Consider the following 15,070-nt stretch of genomic DNA (forward strand, 5'->3'; position numbering starts at 1 on the left):
TATTTCTGATTCTGATTCTGATAACTTTTTGGATAAAAACAAATGAATGGGGTCTTCATGAGTATTCATCATAGTCTCAGCAGTCTGAGTGTCTGTTGAGTGTGCTGTAGTCTTTTTCACTCTGAGCAAAGAAGTTATCATTTACAAGATAAATATGACCATCAATACAGTATCATAAAATGCATCACATACTAGCATGCATCAATATTTACTCCTCTGCTACATTGGGTCTTGTATATAAAACAGTCTATATATGGACTGTAAATATTAATGGACCCAGTCTGAGTGACGTCACCCGTCTGTTCCTGCAGGGGGCGCTGGAGGCTCATCAGCAGCAGCCGCCATGTTGGAAATCCTGCCTCAGACTAACTTTCAGTCAACCTAAAGACAGACTGAGAGCTGGAGCTGAGGCGGGTTTTAACCCCCCGACAAACCCTTACATTGCACGCAACTGTCAATCAGGTCAGCTACAGGTCTAATTATGGATAACACTTATCGTTCATTAAATCAAATATAATTCAAATATAATTCACTCCCATACATGTGTGACGTGAGCTAATCAGACCTTTTTGGTTTTTTTGTACCAGGCTGTAAACATGTTAATTTCTGCTGTAAAAACTACTTTTTTGGATGTGGTGTGTATGTGACTCTTGGAGCCAGCCTCTAGTGGACACTCGACAAACTGCAGGATTTTGCACTTTAGCATGGGCTTCATTTTCAACACCGGAGGTTGCTGCTTCCTTTATAACTTGAATACAGATTGAATAAGTAAGAATGCGATTAGTCTCAGCTGCTCAAATGAAATACAGAAAAGAGTGTTTAGTGGTTGATGATGAATCAACTTTATTTAAATACTTTGACAACCTCACCTACAGTGTACAGTTAGAAAACTCCACTCCTCCGAAGACGGGATACTGGTCAATTTACAGAGCAAGAAAAAAAATAAACTTATAAAACAACAAAGCCGTAAAGGAAAGAACAAATCAACAATTATTTCACACTTGATGTAGCAGACACTCAGAATCCCATCAGGCTTTTTTTCATGGCCCGGCAGGATGAGAAACAGTGAATCTGTTGTTAGTTTGAACCTTTATACACAAAACCAAATAAAAAAATAGTCTCTCTCTTTTCTGTCTGCACACTGCTGCAGGCTGCCGACAACCCGCCGAGGGGTGCAGTCATCACATATTCCTGGCATATAAAATGATTCAGTTCAAAAATGTTAAGTGAGGAAGTATTATTTACCCCGGTATAAAAAAATAAATTAAAATGATCAACATTTTTACAAAGACGGATGACGAGTGGAAGTCTAGAGAATCAGTAACTTCTAGCGCTTCTCCTACAGTGACCGAGCGGTGAAAGACTTTCACACAAACACATGTTAAAGACAGACGCATCAGGCAAACAAACTGCTTATTCTCACCCTGATGATTCAGGGACAACAGCTCCTTCTAAGAGCAACTGTTTCAGATAAAGGGGAAGAAACTCAGAGGGGACGAGAACGGGAAGAATTTAATATTTATATCAAAACTGTGAATCCATCCCAAAGTGTGCATTACTTTTGAAGCCTCAGAGGGAAAAAAACATGTTTTCATTTGCATCTTAACGCAGACATTTGATATTTCAGTCCCATGGTCCTCTTCACCAGAGCTCAGGTTGACAGTAGAGGGCGCTACCTGACAGATCAATGCAAGTTCATGCTTTAGAAGAATTTTAGGTCCAAGTGGAGCTTTCGATTGTCACACAGCGACCAGCCAAGAAAGCTAAAAAAAAAAGCTCATGAATGAGGCTGCAAATGATTCCATTTTCACCAATCAGTCACAGAAATCATGCAGTCTGCGCGTTTTATTTCTGATCTGGTGAGATTCTTTACATCCTAACAGTCTGAAATGAACCAAAAGGAAAGGTGAATTCTGGCATAGTTTTCAAAGTGTCTTACTCTGATCAAGGTGTAAGAGATGGAAAGTAAGTGAAACAAACAAACGCTGTTGAAATAAACTTCTCAGGAGAGAAATAAATTCATTATTGTTCCCTATTAAATCTATAACCGACCAAGTTAAGCTAAAATGTTCCACTAACTCCTTAAAGCTACAGAAGCTGTGACACAGACGCTCTCCACTCTGAAAGGCAGATTAAACAAAATGTTCATGTGAAAATGTTCAAATGGTTAACAGTGTAGTGGTTAAAGAGGCAGTACTGAAAGGTAACAGGTGAGTTACCTGTTTTGGGTAAGAGCTCATTAAAAATAAAAATGAAACAGTATGTGAGCAGCTGGAGGAGCTACACACAAAGAGATCAATAACTCAGCCAGAAGAGGACACAAACCTAGAGTGCAATGAAATAAATACTAAAAAAAAAAAAAAAAAAAGCAGAATATAGATTTAAGTATTTGCTATAGTTTCTGCAGAAAGTGTGACAATGTGGGTCATAATGAAAACATGCTAACCAAACATCTCTCACAGGTTCAAGAGGACAGTGAGGCAAAGGCAGCAATGCACATGTGATTTTGTTTGTAAAGAGCGACTGTGTTCAAGGAGTTACCGCAGTGCAGTTCATTAAATCAGAAAAACTCAACAGATAAGTTAATATCCTGACTGCTCTGTCCGGTGCTTTTCATCTGTTGTCACCTTTTGACCGTCCAAAACGCAGAGACGAGCACATCAAACAGTTCACAGATGAGGAGAAGGTGTACAAAAAAAGTTGAGTGGAGGAGCTGAGATAAGGGTATAAATAAAAATAAAAAAGTTATGAATCTAAAATGTTGATTCTTTTTATAAATGTGTTTTTGCTGCTGTCTGAATAACTGCTTACATTAAGCAATGAGATGAGAAGAATACATTTAATTATACATCAATAAGTCTGTTTAAAATAGAGCTTTAGAGATTTTTACTTTAAACCCTCCCCATAAACCCCGGTCTTTTATAGAATCTGAATCTGCAACACTGGTAAATTGTGTGTGTGTGTGCGTGTGTGTAAATGAAACCCGTTGTGTGATTGGATTTTGATCACAAAGGTTCGTCTTCTTCATCAGTCTTACAGGCAGTTACCTCAGTGTGCATCTCTCTCTCCTTCTCAGTGTTCAATAATGTTAAAACAAGACAACGAGCCGACCACTTGATGGGCTTCAGAGTTCAGTGTTCAGTGATCGAGGTGGGGTTGAGGGTCTTTGGGGGTGGGAGGGGGTCACTGGCAGAAAGGTGACGCTGTGGGGTCAAAGCCTTTGAAAACCTCCTTGAGGGAGGCTTTGTCCTGCTCTGTGGTCGCCTGGTCAGGCTGCACCGGGCTGCTGCCTCCAAAAGGGCTACCAGTCCCGCCGGGCTTTGCCGCCTGCTTCACCACCCCAAATAAAGACGACACAGGTAAGTTGTGGACCCCTGAGGGCCCCTGATCCCCTGCAGCTCCAGACGCACCCTGACCTGCACTTGTGGCTGCCCCGGCTGCAGCGGCCCCTCCCTGGGCTGCAGAGTTGGGCGAGGGTGCTGGCTTCGGTCGCGGCCTGTTGTAGCTGTTGTATCGATCAGTCCCTTGCTCTACGCTTTTCTCCGGCTCTGGTTGGTCCAACGCAGACTTCCGAACAAACAGGGGCTCCTTAGACTTGGGTTTACTGGGTGGGGGGTCACTGGGTTTAGACTCTGTGCTGGCTGAGTTGGGGGAGTTGTTAGAGCCGCTGCTGGTACCAGGGCTGCCTGGTTTGTTAGTCCTAGGGTCATACAGACTGATGTTGCTCAGTACACTGGCTCCCCCTGGTGACCCAGTGCCCACACTGCGCCCTGTCCCACCAGTAGAGAGCAGCCGGGGGTCGTAAGGTGCGATAGTGGGAGGGGAGGAACTGGAGGTCGTTGCTGAGGAGAGGGAGGGGACGGGAGGAGGCGCAGGTTCTGATGGTTGCTTCAGTGCTGACTTCTGAGGTTGGAGGCGGGGGTCAGTAGGGAGTTTTCGAGCCATACGGGGGTCAACAGGCTTTTCTACTGGGGCAGGAGTCATGGGGGGAGGTGGTCCCAGCAGGGACACGGGGGCAATAGGGGCAGATAAAAGAGGAGGGGAGGGGGTCTGAGACGGGCTGGAGTTGACCGTTTTCAAGATACGAGATAGTAACTCAAAGTCTGGGATGGACGAGGTGGAGGAGGAGGCAGCAGGGGGGTCCAAGGGGGGAGGAGGCTGCGCAGGGGCGGGCTGTGGAGTGTGGAGGGGTGGCGGAGCACGAGACAGACGAGGGTCTATGGAGGAGACGGGAGGGATGCCTGGTGGGAGAGGGAGGAGGTCCTGCTTGGGGATGGGGATTGGAAGGAGATCTTCAGGTGACCATGTGATGGTTTTTATGAAGGCGGGCATGTGGAGAACAATGTCCTTCTTAATGTGGCTGAACTTCTGCAGCTGCGTGCGGGGGTCTCTCAGAGCCATACCCATGAGGGGGTCGAGGGGGATCGGCACCGGCTTGTCCCGCAGAACTCGCTCTGTCTCCTCCTCCTCCACAGGCGGGGCTGTCAGAGGTGGGGGCTTGTAGACCAGAGGAGGCTCCGGTTTAGACGCCGGAGGCAACAGGGAGGATCCGGCCGAGGCGGCAGCAGCAGTGAGTCGGGCTAACCTGGGGTCTGCAGGTGGTCCGGAGGAAGATGGAGCGGGTATGGAGTGAGTGGAGTCGGACTCGGCGGCACGTGACAATCGTGGGTCCCGAGCCATGCGGGGGTCCGCTGGGCGAGCAGGAGCACCAGGAGGAGGGGCCTTCTGGAGGCGAGGGTCCAGAGGAGGGCCTTCAGGTTTTTGGGGAGGCTGGGTCTGCTGACGGAGCGTCTTTAATATCGAAGTCACACTTCCACCTCCGTCCTCATCCTCACTGGAGTACCAGTTCCCTGAGTCACCTGAGAGAGAAAGATGGATGTGTTTTTGATTTAATTCTGGAGTTAAAAGTGTGCAAGAAAAAACCCACCCCAACTACAAACATGGAAAAACTGATTGTATATTATTTATTAGGATGATTCATGGTTAGCTTCGCTTTTGACACTTTCTTAAAAAAAAAAAAAAAAAAAAAAAAAACCTTTCAAAGACATAGTGACATAGCTATCAGGATGTAAAAAGGGATATTTATTAATCACTAACGATGACTAAGGAATGAGGAGGTATGTAAAAACAGCCTTTTCTTCTACCTTCAGTGTCTCGGCTCCTCTCTGCTCCTCCCTCGGCCATCCTGCGAGCTCTTTCCTCTTCCTCCTGCTGCTTCTGTTGGATCCTCATGAACAGAACGCGCTGCGCTGGAGGCAAGAAGTCGGGCACAGAAATCCCTCCCTGATTGGTCGAAGCTCCATTTGCTGAGCTTTCTTGGCCAACCGACTGATTACCAAATTTCCCCGCTCCTCCTCGTTCATCAAAACTCTGGTAGTCGTTGTCACCTGTGGAGAACAGTGATTGTTCTTATAAGTACGTTCTAAGACAACTTCAAATCTATTTTTAGCTTTTCATTATTTATGTTGCTGATTGAAAATTCCCTCTCACCTTCTTCCACCACTCCCTCCATGTTCATCCCCTCCTGCTGATTGTAGTAGTTATTGAAGAAGTTTCCTCCCCCTTGAGGAGGACCCGGAGGCATAGCGCCCCCGTGTGGAGGGCCGTCGCCAGGTGCAAATCCTCCCATCATAGGCGGCCCACCAGGGCCTCCCATGTTGGGCGGCCCTTGGTTCATCCCGAAGTTGGAGCCCATGTTTTGCATATCCGGGGGCATCATGCCTTGAGGGGATGGAAAGTGGGTGGGAGGAGCACCGGGGGCTCCCTGGGGTCCAGGGGCTGGAGTCTGACCGCTGCTAGGAGTCTGGCCCCTGATAGAGGAAGTAGATGAGGAGTTAAGTTTTAAAAATAAGATCTCTTTTTACATGAACAGTCACATTTTTACAGATTTAATTTTAAAAGTCGTAATTGTAACAAAAGTTATTTTTTGCCTTTAAAAGAAATAAAATAATAGAAAATCCAATAATAAATCAAGAGTAATGTTTTGGTTATTTCTCTTACCTGACGGCAAGTTTGTGAGCCAGCTGTCCTGTCGGCTTCACTTTAATCTCAAACAATGAGGGGATCTTCTTCCCTCCACCACCCCCACAAGGAGGTGGGGGGCCCATGTGAGGGGGAGGACAGTTAGGGTTTGGGGGCCCTCCTTGGAAGGGATTTCCATCAGGGCCAATGACAGGCGGACCAGGACAGTGTATAGGTCCAGGAACAGGCCCTGCTCCTGGTCCTGGTCCTGGTCCTGGGGGACATTTGTTGGGAATGGGCCCCTGATTCGGTCCAGGAGGACCCCCAAAGTCACCTGACGTAGGGCCACCGAAATCCCCAGCCCCTGTGCTGTTGTCCACAGGAACAGGCCGAGGAGGGGTGGGGAGGAGGCCGACTCCAGGAGGGGGCTTTGGGAGAGGGTTGATCCCCTGTTTCTTCAGCTCCTCCACCTCCTTCTCATCCTCCGCTCCGGCCTCTGCATCTTCTGCCAGCATCTAAAAAAACCAAACAAGTTACGATTAAATATTTCCAACAAAGTTCATCTTTTTACTATTTCAGTGATTCAACCACCTGAATATTCAGAGATAATGGCTGAGAGAACGAGGAACAGTGTTAAAGGCTCTTACCTTGTTGAGCAGCTCCTGCGTGTCATCATTGAGGGAATCATGGGAGAACATACATTCATCACCGTTGACACAGTTCCCGGTGGTGTGGAACAGCTTACAGGGAAATTCACGTAGCAGGAAGTCAAGGAGAAACACTCACAAAGATTTGAGATAAACACCAAGGCATCATATTTTAAGTTATGTAGAATAAACAAGATGTAACCTCATAATGGCTTTACTGTCTGACATTTTTGACCTCGCTGTCTGAATGAACAGGCACTTTGTAAATGTTCAAAAAAGGATATCATGCATGTATGGACAGTGGTCAGCTCGGGCACAAAATCCAGTGATGTAGAACTTGCAGAGCTCTTTCTTCTTGGGCAGCTCAATGTCGTGGCTGAAGTTGCAGTGATCCCCCTGAGGATTAAAAATGAAATGTGTCTCAATGGATGTGAGAAGGCTGACTGGAGATAATTCCCATAAACAAATGGTTAATTATATAATAATTATATAATAAAAGTATCACAAGAGATATAAGAGACAGAAAATCAGCAGCTGTTGATTCAAATAAATTAAAATGTTCTGATCAGTGGAGGAAATTTGATAGAATCAACGAAATTACTGAAATGTTAAATAAATTACACTCATGGAAAAAACTTAAAACCTTCCAACAGGTGTAGACATATAAATTGATTTTATCAATTGAGATGTAAAAAAAAAAAGTTTAATATCTTTGGATCTTGCTTCAGATATCTGATCTCTCATGTATTGATAAGTAAAAAGCATCAAATACATGAGGAGCATGACAAAAAATCCTTTGACTAAAGAAATATGTTTGACAGTTTAGCATCAAAATCAAAAATGTCTCGTGTCACACAGACCAAACTGGGACTCTGTCAACGTACACAAAGTGCAATATTTTGACATCTTACCCATGTGCATCTGCCCTCGATGTAGTATTTGCAGATTGCCTTTCCCTTCTTATCCTGGTGCTTCTCATTCTGATTCCTCCTCCCCATTCCTGGTCCCTCGCCTCCTCCACCTCCATCCTAAAATAAAACATGCACACAAACAGAGAAGGAGAGAGCACAGAGTCAAACAAGAAACAGGTTCATAATATTCTCATTTTTAATAAATACAGAGGGATTTCTCCACAGGGACATAGATTTGAGGTGTAGCTGCTTTGGCCTCCGTTTTTACAATTCGCTTCAACCTACTTTGTATTTTCAGGCCCTTCAGGCAGATTGCGTAACAGAATTACACAAGCCTTACCCCGTTGTCCACGTCTCCATTGTTGTCGTCATCGTTCCCCATGTCTCCTCTTCCTCTCCCACGATTCCGACCTTTTCCTCCTCTGATCATGCCTCGCCCTCCTTTACCTCGCCCTCGGCCACGGCCGCCTCTCCCACCTGAAGGCAGAGAGATGAGAGAGTGAATTAATCGACAGTCAGGAGCAGGTATCACAGAAAGAGACAGGGTAACACACACACACCACCACCCACACCCACACCCACACACACCTCTGCCTCTGTCTTTGGTCTTCTTGTACTGGCACAGTTCCTTTGAGTATTCGTCATAGTCATCATCCCCCATGTTCTCGTAGTCATCATCTCCATACTGTGAGGACGGATTCAACAAGTGTCACATCATGAGTGTTACTGATTATTGAGGCTTCACAGAAAAAAACACAGCTTGGTATGAAAAGTACTTCAGTGTATTGTTGCAGATTTGTTAAGATGGTGTTATTATTTATTTAATGGAATCCAGGGTGCTGAGAACTCTTGACATCTCATGTCATATGGAAGAGGACATTTGACCTTTTAGGTATAAAACATCACTTATTCATTACGTCACAGTGAGCTTGGCCTTTCATCCCGAAAATCTAATCAGTTCATCCTTGAGTGTTAGAGGACATTTTGCCTCCTGGCATTACTGCTTAATAAACGTTTTTTATTTTTAAAATCAGAGTACTTTCTTCTGAGTCTTCCTTAGAGCTCCAGGCTTGTTTTCAGCGTGTTCATGGTTTTCTAACCCACATAAGAATAGTGCAACAGGGCTCCAATTATCTTTACCTATGCAAATACACAAAGCAAACAGACAGGGCCTTCAATCTGATTTTTAACCCTCACCTCCATCTCTTCTCCGTAGCCATCTCCATCATCGTTGTCTCCTCCCATCTTCCCGCCTCGACCTCTGCCTCCGCCTCTGCTTCCACCTCTTCCCCTCCTACCTCCCCGCATTCCTCCACGGCCTCTCAAGCTCTTCATACGACCTCGACCGCCTGTGGGGACAAAGGGAGCAATGAAACGAGCTGTTTGAAACATATCTCAGGTTTTGGAGTGATAAGAAACTTTGAGCAAATGAGCTCCTTTGTCTGTCCACAGCTGTGCAAATGAACCTGATTAGCAAGTGAAACATCAAACACATGATAGTGAATTACACAGAGGTAGATTTTCTGAAAAGCCAGTTCTTATTTTAAGCTCTCAGAAAACTTAGACTCTGATGATTCAGCTACCGAGTCTTGCACCATATCCGCTGTCTCACTCAAATCAGATTAAATCTCGGCTGGGCAAATATTTAGCATGCAGCAGGAAGTACACCACAACAAGTTGACTTTTCAATGTCATGGTGCTCTATACACACCTCCTCGACCCCCGCGGCCTCCTCCTCCCTCCTTGGCTTTGCGGTACTGGTTGAGCTCCTTGGTGAAATCGTCATAGTCTTCCTCGCCCATTTCCTCCTCTTCCTCTACCTCAAAGTTTTCCTCTTCATATTCATCATAGCCTCCGTAGCTCGGCTTGTCCATCTTCATGTAGCCGCTCTTCTTTGAGCCGCCGTATCCCCCGTGAGACTAAAGAAATGTTCAACACGTTAGACGATTTTTACATTTCAAAAACTTACAATATTCATTTCAAATCGACATCGCAGTAAACAGAAATATAAATATATGTAAAAATGGGAGACAGATTATTTAAGATTTTGACCTTCAGACTTACAGGAGGGGGGTACTGTGGACTGTACTCTCTGTACTTCCTCTTCTCACTGGGACTGTAGTCGGAGTCATCACTGAAGTCTGAGTGGTCGTCATCAGAGGACGCATGGCGCTAAGAAAGGGCCAAACAGAAAACACAGTCAAACATATTTTCTTCTTCTCAGTCAATGCGAGAGAAGAGGAAATTACCAGGTTTATCTAAGTTCTATATTTGTCAACATTCTTACTTTGTGTTTGGATTTCCGTTTCTTCTTGGATCTCCTCTTCTCCCGTTCTCGCTCCCTCTCTTTCTTCCTCTTCCTCTTGCGTCGGTGGGATCTCTCCTCGTCCGTCTCGCTGCTGCCATGACGCTCTCCACTTCGCCGAGGCTTCTCTGGGGCACCTTCCCCTTCACCCGCTTCACCCCCTGCGCCTGCTTCCTCTGCCCCATCTCCGACTCCGACTGCTGCTGCCGAGGTTCCTCCAGCCGGCTCTACCGCCTCGACTTCTCCCCCATCGTCCTCCAGCTCGCCCTCCTCCAGCTCTCCATCCTCCGGCCTGTAAATGTTAAAATTATGAAAGTTAAGATATTTTATCTTCTGATGGGATGTTGGAGCATTTAAAACCGATAAATGTACAACAAGATAAAGAAAACTCAACTGGTTTAAACTGATAAAATGTAAATTTCCTGTTTGATTTCAGTTTTCACAATAAAAGCATGAGAAACAAGTACAGAGGCTTCTAAAATCTGGAGCTGAAGGATTCCCGTGTGACCAAAACCACTTTAAAAGTTGCATTATTTGTATTTGTGGGGTTTTAAAAAGGTTTTTTTTTTTATTCAGTAAACTTTGAAAATGACTAGAAGCATTTATTATTTTCTGTCAGGGAGATTTGATACTTTGACACTTCTGCCCTACGGCCATTAAACACACAAAACTATTCAAGGCAGGTCTTCTCTGAACTGTCTGTAAAGCAAAAAAAAAAACCAACTCTTTAACAGCAATGTGTTAAAGTCTTGAGATAAAAATAAATTCTTAGAGCGGATAGTATTCTCTGCTTCATATAGAAAGGATACTTAATATATGTATTACACACAGAGAACAAATGACTAAAATGGGACAGGATCCTCACAAGGCAGCATGAGCAAAACCATGAGATCTTAATTGATGTGGATCACATGCAGGCCTCGCCCTGCAGTGACTGGGTGCACAGAGTTTGGGAGAGATTCAGAGGGAGAGCAAACGATTGATTTAAAAAGCTTAAGTGTGTTAAGAAAATGTTCAATACAAACAAAAGAAGATCTCTTTAGGGCATATATTTAAGCCAACTATGAGCCACGATCCAAAACACACACATGTTGATATCAGTGTGTGCTGAGTGTCTCTCTGCCAGCTTTGTTTTAGAAGTTATGCCCAGCACTGGATTACAACCAAAAAGCAACACCACATAGTTTTGACATGGTTAGACCATTGCTCTGTTTGTTTGTTTGGCAAGAATGTGATATGATTTATGGCAGAATCACTATCTGATTAAACGGGTCCTGGCATGGTAGGGTAACAACAAGTACCGACTACAGTGAGGCCTGAGGCCAGTGTTATGTGAGCAGGATTACTCTTATTCACTGGTATGACAACTAGCACACTATATCTGACTGCTCCAAAAAGTTTTCTGTCCTGAGGAGATCAAACAGTGAACGAGCAGGTGGTGTGTTAACTCCACCTGGTTGGAGGGGAAACGTCAGCTGCTCTCCGTGTGTGTGCACAGCACCCCAACACATCTTAGGTATACAAGTTCCACATGAGGAGAACAAAGGAATCTGTCCTGTTGAGATAATCTTATTAATTTATCTCTCTCTCTCTGACACTAACAATCAACTCATCAGAGATCATCATACAAAGAATGATTCAGAAACGACCACCTCATTACTTAATTCACCCTTGAATGAAAACCAAACCAAAATTGCTTTAACTGTTTGACAAATAATATGTATAACAATCAAATTAAATCACTGTATGGAAGTCAAATGTAGCCGACTCCTGAGCAACTGTAGAAACTAAAACTATCTAAGGCTAAAGTTTCCTTAGTTATTGGGATAACTTTGTCTAGAGAAAACCTTTTTTTCTGCTTCTGTTCAGGAATACAGGGATTTATCAGAGGTGAACTCAGCAAGTTATCAGTTAGATAATTTGGTACATTTGTTTGATTTCAAACAGGTTCCAGTTATCTGGCGATAGACTATCTGTTAAAGAACCCTAACCACACAAATCTGAATTCATATATGAGCACATTTGATTTAGCTCTGCAAAGTAAGCCATGGTGAACTCCAAATCTTGCTATACTCACCCTGAATCTGTTTTCCCTGTCTCTTACATCATGCTTTACTGTCATCTTATGCAAAGCAGATTAAAAAATTAAAATACCAAACAGGTAAGGCAGTATTTTTAGGACTATATTCAACCGCTCGTTAAAAGACACCAGCCACTTCAGTTCAACTTTCATTAAAAAGTAAAGAAATTAACTGTTGAACTGCTGTTTTTTTTAATCTTCACAGCCTAAACACTAAACTCAAACATGTTCTTGCACAAGCTTTCAGCTTTGGAGCCAAACACAACAAACTTTGGAGTTTTATCTCAGCAGCCAAGTCCTCTACCTCGCTGATGGCATGTGCCAAAAGGTCACACAAACATATCACATGGAAAACGTTCCTGACACAATGGAGGGCTCGCTTTCATGGCGCAGGGATTTTACTGTACTATGGAAGCAGGTTGGTCATGAATGGGCAGTGGCTGGGATTCACTATAGCCAGGAGCTGATGGCCTCTCTGGCCTGTCCCCATGCTTTGTAATCACATCACCTGCCTCCAGTAGAGTGCCACTTTGAAGGAAACATCCAGCGTGAACAAACTACTTCCAGCTATTTCCAAAGTCAGACAACAAAATAACCAGCCCATTGTAATCTTAATAGTTTAGGTTTATCAGCACTAGTTAATGCTTAAAGCCCCGTTTCCACCAAGCGGTACAGTCAGTTTGGTTTGCCGTTTCCACTGTCAAAAGTTGGGAATGGTACCAAACTAAGGGATCTGCACCATCCTACTTTTTTGTTACCCTTCTGTTGGGGCGCCAAGGGGACCGATCTGACCCTAAGGGTCCCTTTTGTTTAATGTGTCCCATTGTTCTTCTTCATTTAACTTAATTAATCGGGGCTACACCGTGTTGGCCTGCTATGATGTCACACTATCTCCATCTGGCTTACCATAACGAACTGAACCAAACTGTACTGAACTAAACCAGACCGCTTGGTGGAAACGGGGCTTTAAAAGATCTGTACAAGAAAAAAGCACAACTCACAACTAGGTGCAAACTCTGGTGTGTCATCATGTAAACTATGCAACACAAGTTTCCATTCATATTAATCAACAAGATACACATTATTCTGGTAAACAACTAAAAACAAAAAGCAAAGTGTTACTAAGTTGTATTTTAAGGATTTACCATGCATTAGGGTACATTTTTAGCTCAGTGGACGAGTCCACAACTTATTCTACAAGCAAAGGGCCATGATTAAAATGGGGAATACTTACTGTGATAGGTTTTCTTCACATTTTGCAATCAAAAACATTTTTAAAAGGAGTTTCCCTAACCTTTTAGGGGTACTAGAAGGGGGGGGGGTCTTTGGGACTTGGAAGTGGGGCCAACTGGGCACTTTGGAAAATGGACTTCTGTGTTTGGGTTTGAAAATACTTCTGGGATGCTTTGCAGACGTTTTACACATTTTTGGGGGGAACGTTTGTGGATGTTTGGGACGAAGTCAGTGTGGGAACGACTGTAAAACAAAAAGTTAGAAGAATATCTGACAAACAAGATTTAAAAAAATAAAACTAAATATTAAATTAAATACTGCAAAGCTGATTTGTGTATTATTTAACAACATCATTTTACAAGATAACAAACTTTTGGGAAGTAAAAACCCAGTAAAATGAAGTTTTTAAGGGAAAAAATCTCTAGAAGTAAAATTCTGATTTAAAAAAAAAAAACAAGTCGGCCATTTTTAACTGCGTAGCGCTAACGACTTAGCTTCAAGTAGCTTTTACTTTACCCGACAATTTGAACTAATACACATTTAAACGTTTCAGATAAACCTTTTCAAATAGTTATAACATATTTATATATATAACAACGCTCTACTTTAATTGAACGGTGCAGCGATTGCAAGCGTCAATGAAAAGCAAGTAAAACTGTCGACGAAGCTATTAGCAGTTAGCTTAGCTTCTCCACCATCTTGCCAACTGCAGCCGTTGAAAGCGTTAGCTCACGATGCTAAGTTAGCTAACGATGCTAAAGATGCTACGTTAACCAACGGGTTAAGGATGCTAAGTTAGCTCACGATGCTAAGTTAGCTTTTAAAAAAAAACAGGCCGACGGTTATAAGACGATTGTTTTGGTATTTTTCAGCGGGTGACATTAACAGAAGTTGTCACAGCCGTACACTTAAATGATTTACAGTAGATTAGTAAAATAACTGTAAACGAGGGGCCGTAGTTTGCCGATGTTTTAACCCCCGTTTACTCGGTTAAAATGGCGGTTTAAAGTGTGTTTTGGTCAGCTGTTTCCACCTCTCTCCTCTGAACTCGTTTTAATCCCTTTTGACAGAAAAAAAGAGAAATAAACCCCCGGGCTTTTCTGTGTAGAAAGCACAGGACAAATAAAATAATTTCATATAAATATGACTGTAGAATTACTCGACCTTTCGTCAGTCAGGAGACTGGTGTGTTCGTGGTTGGTAGGTGGGGAGTTTGGATGGACAGTCATGCTTTCCATTTTCCTCTGAGCTACATCTACAATCTACTGGCTTATGCGTCACTTCACTAGGATCTACTTGTTTGGATTTTTAAAAAAGGAAGAGTTTCTGTTCATAGTAGGCAAATTCTCCACTTAAGTTGTTTAGAGAAATATGATGAAATGGAGTCCTGACGTTCTCCGTCCTACTGTAGCGATGTGAAATGACGACTGATCTACTTAAAATGGCCGACTCTCTTCTCCGAGGAGGAAAAAAGGGGGCGGGGTTTCCGAGGGTGACGTCACGACGAATAACGCTCGTCTAACGCGTCTCACGGAAATAAACGAAAGGGGATATGTGTGGAGACAGCGCGCCCCTGAGTTTGACTTGCAGGAGCACTTGCCGAACAAGAAGTGACTTAGGATAGGATAAGATAATACTTTATTGATCCCCAGAGGGGAAATTCGGGCGTTGCAGCAGCACAGACAAGAAAGCTCAAAATACACATTAAACAGAATGGATAAGATAAATAAAAATAAAAACAGGGGGTATATACAGTACAAAATGAATGATGAAGTTAACGATGCAGGGAGTTGAGACAGTATTTGCAGAGAATGACAAGATAAAGTGACAAGTGATTAAAGTGACTTGGTATGATAAATAGCAGCAAGTAATGTAAACAGCAGAGAAGAGAGGCAGTGTTGTACCACAGTAATGCAGAGTGCAGTTATATAAT

General features: G+C 43.5%; 1 protein-coding gene across 2 annotated transcripts; it reads right to left on the minus strand.

The window, feature by feature from the left end:
• Positions 1-818: 818 nt before the first annotated feature.
• On the minus strand, positions 819-14,583 carry zc3h4 (zinc finger CCCH-type containing 4). Of its 2 annotated transcripts, none has more exons than XM_061047206.1 (14): positions 14,302-14,583; positions 9,807-10,116; positions 9,584-9,691; positions 9,231-9,438; positions 8,717-8,868; positions 8,108-8,204; positions 7,860-7,996; positions 7,520-7,636; positions 6,893-7,004; positions 6,609-6,718; positions 6,001-6,476; positions 5,491-5,810; positions 5,145-5,387; positions 819-4,859 (listed from the first exon to the last, which is right to left on the minus strand). In XM_061047206.1, exons 1-14 carry the CDS (start codon positions 14,373-14,375, stop codon positions 3,184-3,186), a joined length of 4,140 nt encoding a protein of 1,379 aa, XP_060903189.1. In that variant the 5' UTR covers positions 14,376-14,583; the 3' UTR covers positions 819-3,183. The 2 variants fall into 2 exon arrangements, with proteins under 2 accessions (XP_060903189.1, XP_060903188.1); XM_061047205.1 differs by lacking the exon at positions 14,302-14,583 and adding an exon at positions 13,139-13,488.
• Between the last annotated feature and the right edge of the window lie 487 nt (positions 14,584-15,070).

The sequence above is a fragment of the Labrus mixtus genome, chromosome 9, assembly GCF_963584025.1.
Source record: "Labrus mixtus chromosome 9, fLabMix1.1, whole genome shotgun sequence".
In the NCBI taxonomy this organism is placed as follows: domain Eukaryota; kingdom Metazoa; phylum Chordata; class Actinopteri; order Labriformes; family Labridae; genus Labrus; species Labrus mixtus.

What these genes read in the sequence shown, in the direction of transcription:
- zc3h4 (XM_061047205.1), bottom strand. Translation starts at nt 13,329, where the DNA reads ATGTGTAAAACGTCTGCAAAGCATCCCAGAAGTATTTTCAAACCCAAA. An exon ending in GCTACGGAGAAGAGATGGAG is followed by an intron (nt 8,205 to 8,716) that starts GTGAGGGTTAAA and finishes CCGTCCTCACAG; the next exon opens with TATGGAGATGATGACTACGA. An exon ending in ATGGAGACGTGGACAACGGG is followed by an intron (nt 7,637 to 7,859) that starts GTAAGGCTTGTG and finishes GTTTTATTTTAG; the next exon opens with GATGGAGGTGGAGGAGGCGA.